Source organism: Oenanthe melanoleuca, chromosome 4 (genome assembly GCF_029582105.1).
Source record: "Oenanthe melanoleuca isolate GR-GAL-2019-014 chromosome 4, OMel1.0, whole genome shotgun sequence".
NCBI classification, from domain to species: domain Eukaryota; kingdom Metazoa; phylum Chordata; class Aves; order Passeriformes; family Muscicapidae; genus Oenanthe; species Oenanthe melanoleuca.
Window position 1 is genome coordinate 63,683,284 of NC_079337.1, and position 17,156 is coordinate 63,700,439.

The 17,156-nt window shown below is 45.5% G+C and overlaps 1 protein-coding gene across 3 annotated transcripts in view; it reads right to left on the bottom strand.

Moving 5' to 3' along the window:
- Nucleotides 1-387: 387 nt before the first annotated feature.
- The window catches only part of FGFRL1 (fibroblast growth factor receptor like 1), a 166,865-nt gene continuing 150,096 nt past the window's right edge, over nucleotides 388-17,156 (bottom strand). For all 3 annotated transcript variants that reach the window (XM_056489153.1, XM_056489154.1, XM_056489151.1), the window contains exons 4-7: nucleotides 16,918-16,998; nucleotides 11,257-11,541; nucleotides 8,475-8,828; nucleotides 388-5,158 (exon numbers count right to left, since the gene is read on the bottom strand). In XM_056489153.1, coding sequence (XP_056345128.1) covers nucleotides 4,758-5,158; nucleotides 8,475-8,828; nucleotides 11,257-11,541; nucleotides 16,918-16,998 — 1,121 coding nt within the window. In that variant the 3' untranslated portion in view covers nucleotides 388-4,757. The remainder of the gene's footprint in view (nucleotides 5,159-8,474; nucleotides 8,829-11,256; nucleotides 11,542-16,917; nucleotides 16,999-17,156) is intronic.

The window sequence follows — 17,156 nt, forward strand, 5'->3', positions numbered from 1 at the left end:
AGTGAGTAGTGAGACACTCACAGGTTTGCCTCAAAAGAGGTTCAGGTGATGAGCTTCACCTTGAAATCCCTGGTCCACTCCAGGTACTCCAAAATTTTATCTTGCTAATGAAAATATGGCCCATAGTGCAGTTATAGCATTGGCTGTAGAGGTGAACAGATTAAAAACTGTCCTTTTTCAGTAAAAACCAGAAACCTCTCCCAAATAATTTTAAAAAATAATGCCTCTGCTTGATTCACAGAACCCACACAAAATATCAGACCAAGCTGTGGCACACAGGTAACTTTACAATATTGTCTGCTTTGCCCTGCCAGCACACACTCCTGATGTGTGCTAATACACACCCACACCGAGCCATTCTTCCCTTCAAAACACAGAACTCTAAAATGTATTAACACAAATCCAGGCTTTTATTCTTTTTTTTTTTTTGCAACTTTTATTACAAAGCCACAGACACACTGTGCCATTCTGTCTCCTTTGATGTGTTCAGTTATTGTATTTGTCACCAAATGAAAACCACAGAACACTTTTTTATCTTCACTGTCTGATAAGTTTTCAGTTCAAAAGGGGCCAACCACAGAGAGATTGTCCATACATAATTAAAAAATGCCATGCACAAACTGGTAGGTAAAGCCATGTTTGATCTGCAATGCAAATAAAATTAACAAAGATAGTGAGTTTTAAGCCTAAAATTCCTTTGATCTTTGAAGCTCCATGGTTTTAAAAGTACAACTGCCTTCTCTATCACAGCCTGGCATGTATATCTGTATGCCTATATGCTTATGTATAAATACATAAAATAAAAAATCTTCTGTGTTCAACATAGGGTCAGTTACCACAAACAAGACAATGGTTTTCTTTAAACACACTCTATTTAGGAATGAAGATGCATTCAAACATTTTCCCAATGAATAAAAAACATATTCATAAACAAGTATGACCTGGTTGAATTTATTAAAACCATGGAAGACTTTGCAATATATGCAAGGCACAATCAAGCCCTAAAATTCAATGGCATGCAGTAGGACTTAGGAAAGAGTGACTCAGAAAATGTCTCAGATACCTTGTGAAGGAAAAATAATTCCTCAAAAATGTGAAATCCACCCAGGCACAGCAAGCCAGTGCAAAGCCCAGGTAAAAAACCACAGCCTTCCCTAAACAGGACATGTGATGGCATTTCCCTAGGGAGAAATTTCACACCATTTTTGGTGATCAGGATGGAGCAGACACCCAAGGCAGGATGAAATCCCCACGCTTTCTGCAAATCAAGACTTTTATAGCATCTCTCATGGTGCATCCAAACCAGAGCTGCATTTTCAGTGCCACAGCCAAGAGCTGCAGCTGCCCTGGGCTGATGCATCATCCACACGGGGCAGTTCAGTGCAATGTTTGCCTTTGCAGAGCTCTGTCAGCAGCTCTAGAGATTTATCTTTGATTCAGGAGCTTTGAAGGGCAGGAAGAAGCCACTCCTTCCACTTGAGCCATCTGACAAAATGTAAAGGTTGTGCCTGCTGGGTCACAAAGGGCAGAAGGCACTGGGGGAGAGTGCTGTGCACAGCCTGGAATTCTGTGCTGGATGGGAAATGCAGGAGTGCTCCTCTTAACCCACCAACCCCCTCTCTGAGGCTCAGAGACAGAGCTGCCCCTTGCACTGGTGCTGGTAGAAAATCTCTCAGGGTTTGCTCAGGGCTGAGCTCCACACACCCAGTGCCCACCTCCACCTCAAGCTGTGTCAGTGCTGCTCACAGAGCATGGTCAGGAGTGTCTCCTTGCTGCAGCACTGGCCCAGAGAGCAGAGAAGGGCACGGGCTTACAGGGGAATCCTGCCCTTTGCATGCCCCTACTGCTGCTGGAATGTGCAGGAGTTTGGGATGTACTGCAGTGCAGTGAGCAGCTTCCCACAGGCACAAGACATGAGATGCAGACATCAATATTTCTCATGGAAACATACACTTACTGTCTCCTTGAAATGAAGGCAATGCCCTTAGTGTATAGAGTCTTATTTTTAATTTTTTAAATGAAATTACTCAGTATACTACAACTATTAAGAACTCCTGCCTAAATCATGCCTCAAGTCAGTGCTCACACTTAGGCTGCTCTCAGCTTTCCCTGAAGCTGAGAGGATGCATATAAAGATATCCTTAATTGTAATTCTAGGGATTTCATAAATTTGTATTGAATCCTCCTGCTGAAAAATAGTCATCAATGGGTTGCTTTACTACAACTTCTACAGAAGGACCATCTTGGGGGATGGCTTCCTCTAGGGGTTACCGCATGGATAAACCACTCCTGAGGCAAGGAAGGGACTTTTTGGAGAATGTATTGGTAAAGAAAGCAGGAGCTGACGTGTTTCACTGGATGGGGGCCCCATCTCACAGCACCACGGCTGAGCAAACAGGGACTGTTTGGTTTGCTGTGATTCAAACAAACCACCAGAAAAAATCACTGCGGGTCAACACAGAGCAAATACCTCCAGAAACGTTCAGAGAAAAGCAAAGCCTAAAAGCACAGCTTTGTTTCAGATTAAATAAAGTGTTTCACTTGTAAATGCAGCAGCTGGTTTGGTGAGGATCTCTTTCATGGAACAGGCTTGAGAAGGAAGTAATTCCAAATTTAAAAATTAGCATGTTTCAAATTTTCTTTTTTTTTTTTACCATCAGACTGTAAATGAGAAGAAGAGAAACAGTTATACCATTGCTGAACCTGCCTTCTCCAAAGAAAATTTTGGCCTCTGAAGAGCTGGGTGCCTCTCTGTGGTGTGCAGCAGAAGGAAAGTTCAAGCCCCCCTGAAGGGGAGCAGCTCCTGTGCTCTCTCCTCACTGTGCCCAGCTCACCCTCCACTGGCTCCTAAAGCAGCTGCAGTTACAAATTGAGTGTTTCACCTGCATTTCATGATTTCCTCTTCCAAGCACCCTGAGGCCAAAGTTCCTTTTACAGCCTCACAAATTATTATGCTTTGATTTACAAAAAATTTTCATAAAAAAACTCCCAACCAAACAAAAAAGAAAACAAAAAAAAAAAAAAAAAAAAAAAAAAAAAAAAAAAAAAAAAAAAAAAAAATCCAAACCAACAAACCACTGCAGGTCTGGGCTGAAAAAAACTAATAAATCATCCTCCCCACACCCCCAGAAATGCACAGTGAAACAACTTTCCCTGTGAGAGAAGAACTCTGCTACTGAAGATGGCTGGGGTCCATGAGAAGTGATCTGGCCACTGCAGACTCTCACAGTCACAACACAGAGAGTGGAAAAGGTCAGTTTCTGATGGACAGGATGGCACCAGCAGCACCTGAGGTGACAGGAGATGACACCTGGCTAGTGTGAAAAGGCACAGAGACAGGTGGCTTCCAGCTTAGGAGAAGCACAGTTGGTCACAAGCTACATCAAGTGTGTTCTGAGCATGGCATCTACAGAACCTGAAAAAAAAATCTTTATTTTCTTTGATCAAAAATACGTATAGAAATGCCTGTTTCGAGGAAAATATCATACATTTTTTTTCTTGTTTAACAAAATAAATTAAATATACATGACTTCTGTTTAAACTCTATATAGAATTACAAAGGTTTTATATTTTGCAATTGGATTCATTCCCAGTCCATATAGGTATTTAATATGGTCCTTATTTATTTTCTCTTCTTTCTGTTTTTATTGTTGTTTGAACTGCAATGTTTTATCACTTATGAAGAGATATCTGAGGGGAGGGGACAACCACACACAACCTAGATGGATATTTCTCAAATGCAATTTTTTCCTACAAGATTATTTCACTCTCTTTGCTTCTATTTTTTCTAATGCTTTCATGTATTTTGCATTGATGCAGAAGATCCAGTAGCTTGTCACTCTAAGCCATCAGAGAAGGACAGTGTGTTTTGTATTTCTTCACCATCAGCAGTTCAATTATTATTATTATTTATTATTATTTCTTAAATATAAATATAAAGGTGTTCTGTACAATGTTCCTCTTTCCTTCTTTCCTTTTTCCTGGCAGTGGCACTGAGTCCTAGGACCAGGGGAGCAGAGCTGATCTGCAGAACATCCCACGGGAAACATAATGCCTTCACCTTGCAAAAACCGAACCAATCAGCTTGGTTAGCTGATTTTGCTGACCACCACTGAGAAGCACGTGGCATTTCACTTTGTGAACAGAAATTGGTTTTTCCAGACCCTGTTGTGTTATTTCCTTTCCCTGGAAGAGATGAATGGGTTACTTCTCCTGGTGCTTTGGCACTAAAGCTCAAGTATGTTAGAGCTTGAGTCACTCAGAGCAGGACAGGTTGGGGGGCTTCCCACCAAAAGTGATGCCCATCCAGAAAAGTACCACACACACCTCTTGCTCTACCTGCTTCTTCCAGTAACACAAGGAAGGAGGTGGTGCTCCACATCCCTGTGTCCCATCTCACTTGTTGCCACTTTGATTAAAATATCCAGGAAGGCTCTGCTGCTGGAGACAGCTGCCTCTCTGCTGTGAATTGGAGTTCCTTCATTATTCCTTGGCTACATCCTGATTGCAATAATTAAAAACAAAAAAATCTCTTTTCTCTCTCTGTCTTTCTCTATTATATATATATTTATATAGATAGATATAGATATATACACATATATATATACACACATACACACACGCATATACAATTATATATATATGTATATATATATATTTAAAATTACATATATAACCTTTTCTGTTGCTTTGCCCCTTGCTGGCAGTGCAAGCAGTCTCTGCTGAGGTACCAGGAGGAAGAGCCCAGAGTACAACCCTCAGCACTGGTACTGAATGTGCTGGTGCTGGTGGACCTTGCCCTCCACGTGCGAGTGGGTGTGGGTGTGGATGTCCGTGTACATCTTTGGGTACATTTTGGAGGCCATGGCAGGGGCCAGGGCGGGGCCCTGGGACAGTAAATGCTGCTGCTGGGCCACGTACTCCTCGTAGTTGATGGAGGAGATGCAGTCCTTGTCGGGCAGCGGGGCGGCGCAGGCGCGCTCGCGGGGCGGCGGGCGCTGCGCGGCCGCGGGCGAGCACGGCTTCTTCTTGGACTGGCACAGCCACAGCAGGATGGTCCCGAAGATGAAGACAGCCCCGGCGGGGATGCCGATGATGACGGGCCAGGGCAGGCTGCTGGCCGAGGAAGGGGGCACGGGAGCGCTGGGAGGCTTGGGGTCTGCAGCGGGGGAGACAGAAAGAGTTAGTTAAACACAGGCAAAGGGTGAGGGGTGGTTGCACAGTGTTATGGATGCATGAAATATTGTTGGCTCTTTGCAAGTATTGGATAAATGCTATATGTATAATGTTAAAATAGCATTTCTATATGGATATAGTCTTGAGTAATAGCAGAAGTTAGACGTAAGTCTTTTTTTAGAGATAGTATGCTTAAACTACCTGCTTAGTCAAAGATAACAGCTGGTGAACATGTGATGGGGACCCCTGCAGCTGACAGGACAATTATCAACACGCACTGGCTGGACCACCACCCAAATTAAAAGGGATAAGGTGAAGAATAAAATCACAAGCCAAGAAACATGCATGCTCTAAAAAGGCAGACCGAAGGAGTGGCCATGCTAAAAGTTCCCAGAAACAGTTAACTATGCATAAAGGTCTATAAATATGTAACAAACAGATAGCTTATAAAACCTATTTAAAGGGGTGTTCCCAAAGCAGCAGTGTGCTCTCGGCAGCATGCCAAGCACCTGGCCATTTTAACCCTTGGCTTTATGTATGTCTCCTATTGTCTTTTTATTAAACATTTTAATTCTCCCAAAACAGTGAACCATGTTTTTCACATACAGGCTGTCTGGCAACTCTGCCAGACCAAGTAACAAGGGAGAAAACAAGCCAGCACACAATGTTTGGTGACTGCTTTGCTTTTCAGTGCTCCTGGAAGGACAAGCAACTCATTTTCTCTGGTTTAGGGGTCAGGAGGGGCATCTCTGGGGGATTTTATAACTATCTTATCCAAGCTTTAATGGATGGATGAACACTAGAGCCAGCTTGAGAGAGTTTCTTAGCACTCTCACTCTGTGATGGAATGGGCTTTGCTGCCCAGGTTGAAGGACACAACACAGGGCATGTCAGTAAAACCTCCCTGTCAGCAGCTCAGGAAGCACAATCAGGTTGCACAGAGCCACAGCACATTGCCCATCCACCTCTGCCAGGTGCAGCTCTGCCTGCAAGGGCTTCAGACCCTCTCTAGCAATCCTGTCCAGCAATTCTGGAACTACCCATCAGTGCTCCACCATGGCAGGGAGAATGAATGTGGGGTTTTGGAGGTGTTGTCACGGCTTTCTTGTGTGGTTGGGAGGAAGGCTGAAGGATGGGAAAAATGTAGGTGAGCTGGTGGCCCCTCCTTGGTTCCCAAGGCATAGAGAGCTGAAAGTCCATTCAGCACTGAAGTGTGTCCCCAGCTTCCTACACCAAATGGGCTCTACCTCCACTAATCTCTTTGGAGCTGGCTTTCCAAGGGCAGTAAATTCAGCTACTAGAGGAGATAAGATGCTTTAGACATCATCTTTCACAACTACCTCCTCCTTTATCTCTCTGCAGTTGGCAGTCAGTGGCTATCCCTGGATAGCCACTCCAGTTTCTCAGCCTGATCTGATTTGTAGACCCAAAAGGAGTCCTGGGGCAGGATTCCAGCTATGAAAATCCTTGTCTAGATAGCTACCAGCTGGAATATCCAATGCCTTGAAACATACCACAGAAGTCAGCCTGCAGGGAGACACCCAGAAAACTTCAGGCTATCTCAATCATTCAATGTGTTCTATTCAAACATGTATCACTTAACTTTCAAGCTAAACTTCTTTAAGACACTAATGTCTTTTTCTCTCCTTGACAAATAATCCTATGGGTAGTTTGAAATGTTAAATATATACCATGTGGTCTGTTTGAAGTTAGGAGGACCTATACTTTGACCTCAACAGATGAATTTTTGATTCACTAACACTGGAAATTACAGAATAATTTAGGCTGGAAGGCGAGTCTGGTCCAGCCCCCTGTTAAAAACATGACACGATCAGAGAACTGACCCATCAGTTCTGACTGAAAACAGAAGTCTTCATGCTACCTGGCAGAAGTCCTAGCTGGGCTGAAAAAAGTGTTTTGATATTCATCCATGTTCCTCAGAGCTGTCAATGTCAAATCTGGTAGATTTACAAGCAAAATGGTCTCTTTTAACTCATGGCTTTACAACCACATCTTTGCATCTTGGGGCAAGCTGGGTTCTCCTTCTTCATCACTGCCAAAAACAACAGCCCTGCAGGCTCTGCTCTGGCATGAGGCCTCACTGCAGTCCCAGTTAAATCCATGGAAAGTCTCCCTCTGATTTCAGTGGGAGCTGGATCAGACTCTCATAGGTCAGGAACTCCCAGAGGCTTTGAGTTATATCCCACCCATGCTGCATTTTCCTGGTATTTATGGGCCTTTCAGTTAGTTAAATCCAGAATGTTTATCAGAGCAGAACTGCTAGTCAGGAGACAAAGGAGCAAATGACCAGGCAAGGATGGTGTGTCTCAAACACAAATGATAAACTCAGTTGGATGTGCCACCAGCTCTGAGGTCTGGGAGGGAAGGCAGCAGCTGTGAGTTTGGTACAGGGGCCCCAGGGGACCATTGGGTACAAATTTAACTAATCAATCATCCTGGTTTTCACACTCATTCATTTCATTTCCTTGTGACCCAGACAGATCTTATTCTTCTCTCATTTTATGGGCCTGTATCATTGTTTCCTTTTACCAGTAAAAGCAATATAAATAAGGGCAAGAGAAAGGAGGAATTTTAGGGAATGAGGTTGTAAACTGTGCTGTTATTCAGTTTCCCTCTCCCATCCTGCAGCCTATCACTGAAGAGATTCAGTGTCTGTAACTACAGTACCTTTTCCCAGCTTGTTCCTCTTTCATACATGAGCAGATAATTCAATTTATGTCCCCTGGATGACTGAGAGGGGCCTCAACAATATCTGCAAGTATCTACAGAGAGGTGTCAGAGCATGGACAGGCTCTGCTCCATGAGCTGACCACAGGACACAAAGAAAGGGCAGAAACTGAAGCCCAGGGAGTTCCACTTGAATGTGTGGGATAACTTCTTTACTGTGCAGTGACTGAGCACTGAACAGATTGCCCAGATAGGGTGTGGAGTCCCCCTCACTGGAGCCATTCCAGAACCATCCTGACACAATCCTGTGCCACATGCTCTGACTGACTCTGCTTGAGCAGGGAGGCTTGTCCAGATGACCCACTGTGGTCCCTTCTTTACCCATTCTGTGATTCTGTGGTTATTCCCTACTAAGGGAGAAAAGGAAACATCATCAACATGATTTCAGCAGGGACTGATTTAGTCCCCCATTCATTCTTATCAGAACTGGGCTAGCCTAAATCAGCACAGCATCACAGAGGGCCAGGGAACCGATGGGCATCAGTAGTTGGGTTAATAAATACCATGAGACAGAGAACTGCTAACAGAGGGGGGAGCATGTCCCGACTGACCTGGCAGGACGGTGAGGAAAGCGCTGCGGAAGCTGTAGCCCATGGTGTTCGCCCCCAGGCAAATGTACATCCCCGCATCCTCCTCCTTGGCTCGGGTGATCATCAGTTTGTTCAGGTAGGAGCCGTCTGGGCGGGACCAGACCTCCCCCGTGGGCAGCACCACGAACTTCTGGCCGCCCACGTCGATGGTGGAGTTGTACTTGCTCTCGGTGCCGTACTCCACCCGCTTCAGCCACTGGATGACGGGCTTGACGTCGCTGCGCACCTTGCACTGGAACGAGGTGGTGCCGCCGTAGTCCACCGTGGTGTTCACGGGGTGTGTCCCCGTCAGGATGGGCTTGGACCTCGTCCTCTCTGCACAGAACACAGGGCAGAGGTGTTGGCCAGCCTCAGTCACTTGCAATTGCAGAAGCAGAGGGAAAAGGCGTAGGAGGGGTGCAAAATCACAGTCTAGCCCAACTCCCTGCTCCAAGGCAGGCTGAGATTGCTGCAGGCTTCTCCTTACACACATTTTGCCAGCCTCTGCCAAAGCCTCCACTGGCAGATGATCTCCAGTCTCTCCAGGCAACTCCTAAATTGTCTGAGGCTTTAACAATTCTGTTCTCATGCTCAGCCTGAATCTTCCTGTCTATAACAAGGAAGTTCCTCTTCTACCTGCACCAGACCTGGAGAGAAGGATGGTTTCCCTCTGAGGCTTTAGCAATTCTATTCTCATGCTCAGCCTGAATCTTCCTGTTTATAACAAGGAAGTTTCTCTTCTACCTGCACCAGACCTGGAGAGAAGGATGGTTTCCCTCTGAGCCCTCATATTTTGGGAGAGGTTCACAAGACCATCCTTTCCAGCATGATCGTAAGTCTAAGGTTGTGTCAACACCACATAAAGTGAAAGGAAAAATGTACACCTCATTCTGAGGAATGTTTGGGGTTTTTTTAGGGTTAGGATCAGATAAATCAGTCACAGTTTCCAGACAAGGAGGTACTACAAACCTCTATCCTAGGCACAGGAGAAATTATGGTATCAGAGTGGGTGGTATCTGCTGGCAATCATCAACTCCTTTTGATGGCAAACACTGTTGGATTGAGCATGTAACAAAACAGCTCCCACCAGCACTGCCTTTGGAGTGAGAGGAAGGAACAATGGACCCTCTTTCAAAAACCTGGGATATGTTCAATATTGAGGGCTCTAAAGATGTGCTTAGGAAACAAAAATACCACAGTGGTCTCTGTAGGCTTTGCCTTGGGACTGTGAGCAGCAATCACAGCCGGGGAGACTGAGACTCAGATAAGCAGGACTTAGGAGAGGAGGCTCAGGGGGGGAAAAAAAGGAGGAAATTGAATAAAACCTGTAATGCTCCACAGAATGATGTTAAAAATAGAAAGATGTCTGAAAACTGCTTAATGCCCTTATCTCCTTGACTCTGGTTCCAGCTTTGGTTACTGTTTTCACTCCTAGCCAGCAAAAGCTAATGAAAACAAAGGTTACATACATCTTTAAGTTGATAAAAACCAAGATAAACAGGGACACAGAAAGGGGTTTGTTCCTGGTGCTGTCTGGTTTTGATGAAGTGAAAATGCCACAGCTGCCATTAGGATGGGGCTTGATTCATTTCCCTGCCTCTGCTCCTGGTTTTAGTGTAAACACATGTTTTTACTGTCTCCACACAGCTGCATCTTTATCAATCCCAGATGTCCAGCAGGTTTGTGCCTTCAGAGCCCAACACAGCTTCCCACATGTGCTTTTAATTCCAGTGATTCTAGAGAAAGGACTTATCAGAGAACAGATCTTTACCTATAAGAACAATCTTTCACACTGGGATAAACTTTCTCATGCTAAAACATATGCACAGACAAACAACATGCTTTCCAAGTGGCTGGAAACAGCCCTCCATGCCCTGCTCCTCATTAATGAAAGCTATTCAATCTTCCCTCCACTCAGCTCATCTTCTCCTCTTTCTTCAGCTGGCTACTCTGTAATCATTTCCATGACAATTTATGATGATGTCATAGGCAAAGCATAATGATTTGAGAATAAGAGCTCTTCTCTGGTAAACTTAGGAAGGATTTGAGTATAATTATCCTCAGCAATAATAGGGGAAACAGAAGATTAAAGAGCAAGAATCAGAATAGCTAGATAGTAAGAAGAGCAATTTACCTCACCACAATGCAGGGTAATCCCCCACAGCTCATCTTCTAAGGACTGAATCTTTAAAGCCATGTAGGCATCTAAAGATACAGACAGGGTCCTAGTGGCTGTTTTTAGGGTTTGTTTTTTGTTTTAGTAACTCATTTGTACCTGCCTGGACCTTCAGATGGCCAAATGTGTTTTAGAATCTGGCCCTAAAGCCTTGTCTGGCTAGTCACTCTAATCACAAGATTCCTGCTAATTCCCTTGGGAAACTTCTAGATTAAATTTTGAATTGACTGGTTTCCCCCATTCTGATATAATAATCTGGGCTATCCTAGATATCTCTTCCTCTCCCCTAGGGTACCAGAAAGGGTTTTCTGTTAGTTCTCAGTCTGTCCTTGAACTGACTCTCTTGTACAAGACTGAACTGGGCCTGACTTTCACCATGCAGGTGCCTGTGGAGGTGATTGCTTCTCCTCAATTGTCTCCTTGCTACTCGGTCTACAGGTTCCAGCTTCACTCTAGAGTTTCAGCATGTATTTTCTCTGACATCTTTAGCATGTCCCCAATTCCTTTTCCCCCCCTCAACACTGCACCCTTGCCAGCACACTGCCCTGCCCGAGCCATCCCCTCTCCAAGGCCCCTCTCTGCACTTACGGATCACTTCCACTTTGTACGTCGCGTTGATTTCCCCGACCTTGTTGAACACCCTGCAGGTGTACTTCCCGCTGTCCTCCGGCTTCAGGTTCTTCAGGTTCAGCGTCCACTTCTTCTTCTTGTTCTCCCCAATCTCCTGGGCAGTGAGGGGCTTGTTGTCCTTCAGCCAGGTGATGTCAGGCCTGGGGTTGCCGCTGGCCACGCACTTGAGGCGGATGGAGCTGCCGACGGGGCGGGCGATCACCCTGCGCCGCATCTTGGCAGGCTGGGTGAACCTGGGCCGGGCTGCAAGGGCATCAGAACGGACTGTGGTGAGCACAGGACACGAGCAAAGAAGTCAGATTTGCTGGTGAGGCAGCCCCATACACACCAGTTTATCACTTTCACTCATATCAGCTCAAACTCTTCTCCTAAGGAGGGATTCACCACCCAGCCACATGCATATGAATGTCTACTGGACTGCTCTGGACACTGCATTTACCTCCTGCAACTGCAGAATTTCTGTGTCTGTGTGTTGGGTTGATGTGGCCAGAAATGTGTATTCTATCACCATCTGTTAAAACCAGGTGGGGTAGTGATTCCTAATCTCCGTGGCACATATTATCTGCTAATGGGCCATCTTTAAGACAAGATGGGGCAATCATCTTTATCTTTTCCACAACCCATCCTCCCTCCAGGAAGACATCATCTGCTGCTGGGCCATTGAGTCCCAGTGCATGACTGATAAAATTCCATCATCCCACTGGGAGATGCTCCAGCCAGGGGAGCAGCCAAGCCTTTCCTACCCAGATAAAAACTGAGATTTTGAACACCAAGGTACCTTCTTTCCACTGGATTCCAGAGGAAAGCCATCCCTGGGCCTTCAGAGGAAACTGCACCTTCTCCAGGAGCACTGCTCCAGCTGAACCACATCTGCCACTGCAGGAGGATGCAGCCACCATTGAATGGGACTGTGCCAACACCCTGACTGACTGACGGGTGTCAGCTTGGATTCTGACTCTGGCAGGGTTTTGGGATTGTTCTTTGTAATACTGTATTTCTATTTTAATTTTCCTTGTAAAGAACTGTTATTCCTAATTCCCATATCTTTGCCTGAGAGCCCCTTAATTTCAAAATTATAATAATTTGGAGGGAGGGGGTTTTACATTCTCCATTTCAAAGAGAAGCTCCTGCCTTTATTGGCAGATAACTGTCCTTCAAACCAGGACAGTCTGTAAGGCAATTGCACCAGGCCATCTCACAAAATAATACCAGAATCACGCTATTGCAGCTGAAGGCAAAATGTGGCCCCATAATCACACTGTAATTGTTACCATATTCCACAAACTCCTTAGCCAAGACCAAAGGAAAAAACTCAGATTCCTGTCACGCTGACCATTTTCTCAATTTTTTGCTTGTCACATGAAGCATCATTTCCTGAAGATGTTTTGCCTCTTAGCTCTCTGTGGCTTTATTGGGACTTAAGAAGAGTCAGCATCTTTTAAATACATAGGAAAGTCTTAGAAGTGTGACAGACTTTTGTACATTCATCTGAACTTAAATGTATGCAATTCATTCAGCTTCAATTTACAAAACATTCACGTTGAATGGTCCAAAGAAGCAAACAAAGAAATGGAAAGACCCAATAAAACTCTGTGAGTTTGTTATTTAAGGATACCCCATGCCAGTTCATCCTAAAACTGGAGAATCTGAAGCAATAGCTGCTGGTGGATAGAAGTGTGGGTTAAGCCAGTCATATTGTCTTAGCCAAGAAATCAGGATATTTCTAACAACAGAGACAAGAAACTTAGAGAAATGCAAGCCCTTCAACTTGCAAAAAATCTGAAATTTAATGAAGAATTTAAAAGAAATAACAAATTTCTCACAGTTACTTTAACTACACAGTGCCAGTCCAGGGGCACTTCTAACTGAGCCCATCATAGAACTGTTAAAGTCAGAAAAGACCTCTAAGATTATTGAGTTCAACAGTTATTCTAACACTGGCAGCTCCACCACTAAACCATGTCCCTAAGCAGCACATCTACACACTTTTTAAGTACTTCTAGGGATTCCCTGGCCAGATACAGGATGGCCTGGTGAGAGCCCTCACTTGACAGCCAGCTCTGGCCAGGGCTGAGGGCCAGGTGCTCTGGGATGTGCATTATAGTGGAGCTTTCCTGAATGGAAGAGGCTGCAGCTTCCTGTCTGCAAGCACTGGGGAATGGCAGCCACTGCCCTCTGAGGTTTGTGAGCACATCCTTTAGCCCTCACTCCCCTGCAGCCTTGGCCAACATCCCTCCCTCTGGGCAGAGAACACCCTTCAGCACAGCCCTCTCCGCAGAATGCTCGTCCATAGGGAAACCATCTGTCTGCACAGCCTTCCCTTGCCCCCCTTGGCTGTCATTTTGGGTCCCAGCCATCCCATGTTATTTCAAACTCCTGCTCAGAAATGCTTTGCTCTCTGCAGAGGCTTTCATGTGTAACCCAATGAACCGGAGTAACTCCGGCACTGCAAGTCTTTGCTGCGACAGCTGAGCAGCAAGTGTGACATCCTGACCCCTCCACAGGTCTGGGTGCCTGGATTGCTGGGTGTTCCCTTTGGGATCTGCTGCAGGAGGCCCCTCACAGCAGAGACAACCCCCTCCCTGACAATGAGCCCTGTCAGAGCTGCATGCTGGGCAAGGGCATCCCAAGTTTCAGTCTGAGCCGAGGGAGACGTGCTGATAAGAGCTGTCACTGTGGAAGTTGAGAAAATGTCTGCAAGGCTCAAGGAGAGGTCAGGAATCAGCCATGAAATGGGTCTGAACAGTTACTCTGTGATATGGCAGTAATTTACTCCCAGACCAGAAATTCCAGGTCTAAGGAGAGGGGAGATCCTCCTGGACAGGATTCCTGAGCTGGGACTAACATACCAAAGAGCAAGTTGGAGCCAGGACAGTCACACTCCCTCAGCTGACTGAAAAGCCAAGTGAATGACTGAACTCTCAGAGGACTTGCTGGCATCCCTGCTCAGTAAGGGCATTTTAAGACAGAAACTCTTTCCACCCAAAAAAAGCAGGTCTTTAACATTTCTGGTTTTCCTCCCACTGTGACTCTCATGGAGTTTTGCATTCACTTCTCACACATGGCTGCCCAAATACACACTAAACTACAGGTAAAGCTACACTCCTTTGGATACTTCAGCCTTTCTTTCTTTCTTTTTCTGTTAAAAAAAGGTTAAGTGATTATGTGGTCTCAAAAGCTACTCCAGGCTGTGTGCAATATGCTGAAACCAGATCCCATTTACACAGCCCTGAATGTTTCCTTGACAAAAGCCTGAATTGGACAAGTTTAGAAAAGCCAGTTAACAAGAAAAGGAGAAAGAGAGAGAGACACACACATTAGAGAGAAAAAGAGACCCAGCAAGCACAAAGGAGAAAAAAGAGAAGCAGCACTGTGAGAGACAGGCAGAAAAGGTGTCTTTTGAGTTGATGCTAAATGTCTGTCCCCAAATCTGTTCCATTTACAGAAGTTTTGCTTGTTGGAGTGCCAGCAAAGGCCATTACAAAGTGCCTCTGTGTTATTCACATGCTTGTTCTCCTCCACATCACTTGGCATTTGCTTCATAAACATCAACCACACATTTGTACAGTATAAATTATGTCCCACTCAAGAGCAAGGGAAAGCACAAGTGGATGGGGACAAAGAGACAGTGTGGTGTACAGGCTCCTGGCTGAAATGCAGTTTACCATGAAGATTTATTCAAAGCTAATGAAAATTAAATGCAATGGAAGCATGTCAGCACAAAGACCTGCAAAGGAATTCAGTGGGGTCCTGTCCCTGTGGGACACCTTGAGAGGCATGGATCAGTCCCTGAGGCTCCTGTCACACAAAGTGAGGTGATTATCTGAAAATTGTTCTCTGCTGTGATGCACCACATTATCTCCATGTAGTGACAGTCACTAACCACTTCCAGCTCTCATGACAATTCCAAACAAAGTGTCACACTAGGACTGTGTATTGAAATACTTTCAGGTCTTCTGGTTAAGAGCTCAGTCAGTTGTGGGAAGACATGGGTGGGGGTCTCCATCCTTCCCCACACCAGTTCCCTGCTCTCCCCAGAGACACCACTCTGTGATGGTAGATGGAAAGTGAAGTGGAGCTTTTTTATAACCATGCTTCTCCTCTCACACTTCTCCAAGGGTCCAGGACTGTGACAACACAAACTGCTCCTTCACCCATCATCCTCCAGAGACCTGCAGACACGCACTGACCCTCCCTGCACACCAGCTCACACCAGCAGTTTACAGGTGAACACTGCTGGATGGAAAGGGCTTAGGTGGGTGTGTGGCCAGCCCCAGGCACACTCTGCTTGTGGAGGGATGAAAAGAAGAAAAAGCAGAGGTTCAGGAACACTCTGCAGCACAACAGACTGGGCCAGGGCAGCACAGAGTAAGACACAATCTGAGACAAGATTGTCAATGTCTAATAATTTTAGTAGGGCTTACATCTTTTCTTTATAATAGTATTGTTGTATTGATCTACCCTCCAGCAGCTCTACCAGGGCACAATGGTAATGAAAAGTGGAGAGATGGCAGCTTTGTACTAGCTACTGAACCTCTCCTGAAGTACTCCTGACCTGCAGTTTATCTAGGACACCCTTCCTCCAGCTCTAAAATGTTGTCATCCCTTTCCAGAATGAGTTGAGGCTGCCTTTCTCTCCCCAGACAAGCTCAGTCTCAGATAAATATGCAATTCAAGTGCAGCCTGGACTACTGCACAGCACACCACATCCCTGTTTGCCAGCTGCTGAAGAAAACTGGCCTCAGCTTAAGTGGTGGGGACTCACATACAGCAAAAGCTTGTCAGGTTCCACCCCCACCACTGCTGTGAGGTTCTCCCTGGCCACAAATGTGGTGCAAAGCCATCTCTGTATTATAAAATTAAAGAGAGGGATGTACTGCACGAGCAAAATGAAATGCTGTGCTTCATCTACTGAGCTCATAAACTCACATCACACTCCTGTCAGTAATGGCCAAAATCTGTTTGGCACCAGCCTGACAACTTATTGTCCTTCAAGGAGAGCTTGGACCAAACAGGACCTGCAGGTTTTGCAGTGATTCAGAGCCTGTTCCAAGTGAGATTTTAGCAGCTCCCCAAAGCTCTGTAACAACAACAAAATCTTATGCCTGAACAGTCCATAGCTTGGAGAGGTTCAGGCAGGTGTCTGAAAGAGAGGGTGATCTTAAAAAATACTCATCTTGGCTTGGTGCTAATTCTCCTGAAGTGAAGTCAGACCTCCCATTTGCCCTCAGTGGGAGCAGTGTTATACTGGCACTGAAGACTTTTGGAAATATTGCTGTAAAAGTCAATATGCTTTTTATAGGGAGTCTATGAAAGCTGTAATAGCTGCACATGCAGAAGAAAAGTCTCTGCCCAGAAAAACAAATACAAAGGAGAACCATGCTGGGGTAAATGGCAGGGGGCCCCAGGGCAGACCACAGGCTGCATTTTGCAGGACCCTTGGATGGGATCCATTCACACCAACACATTCAGCTGACACTCTGTTTATTTGACCATATGTGGGGAGAGCTCACTCCAGCCACTCTGCCTCTCCTCTCCTTCAGCAACTGAGAAATGTGCCACATGCACAGCACTGAACCAAGGGCTGAGGAAAACCACAGAACACACACTGCTCCTTACCCCACTGCTTCCCAGAATGGTCTTCAAATTCCCCATGGGAGCCTTCAGGCACCTGGCTGTCCTTCCCTGAGCTGGCATCATCTGTGAAGAAAGGAGAGGAAAGATGTTAAGAAGATCTCCTGCAGCACAACAGGACAACAAGAGGAGTTTGCATTTCCTGCTGGAGACATCATGCAGCTGAAGCAAAGTCAACATCCAGGCACCTACAGCCTGGCCAGTTCAATGAACAATTTTGTTTT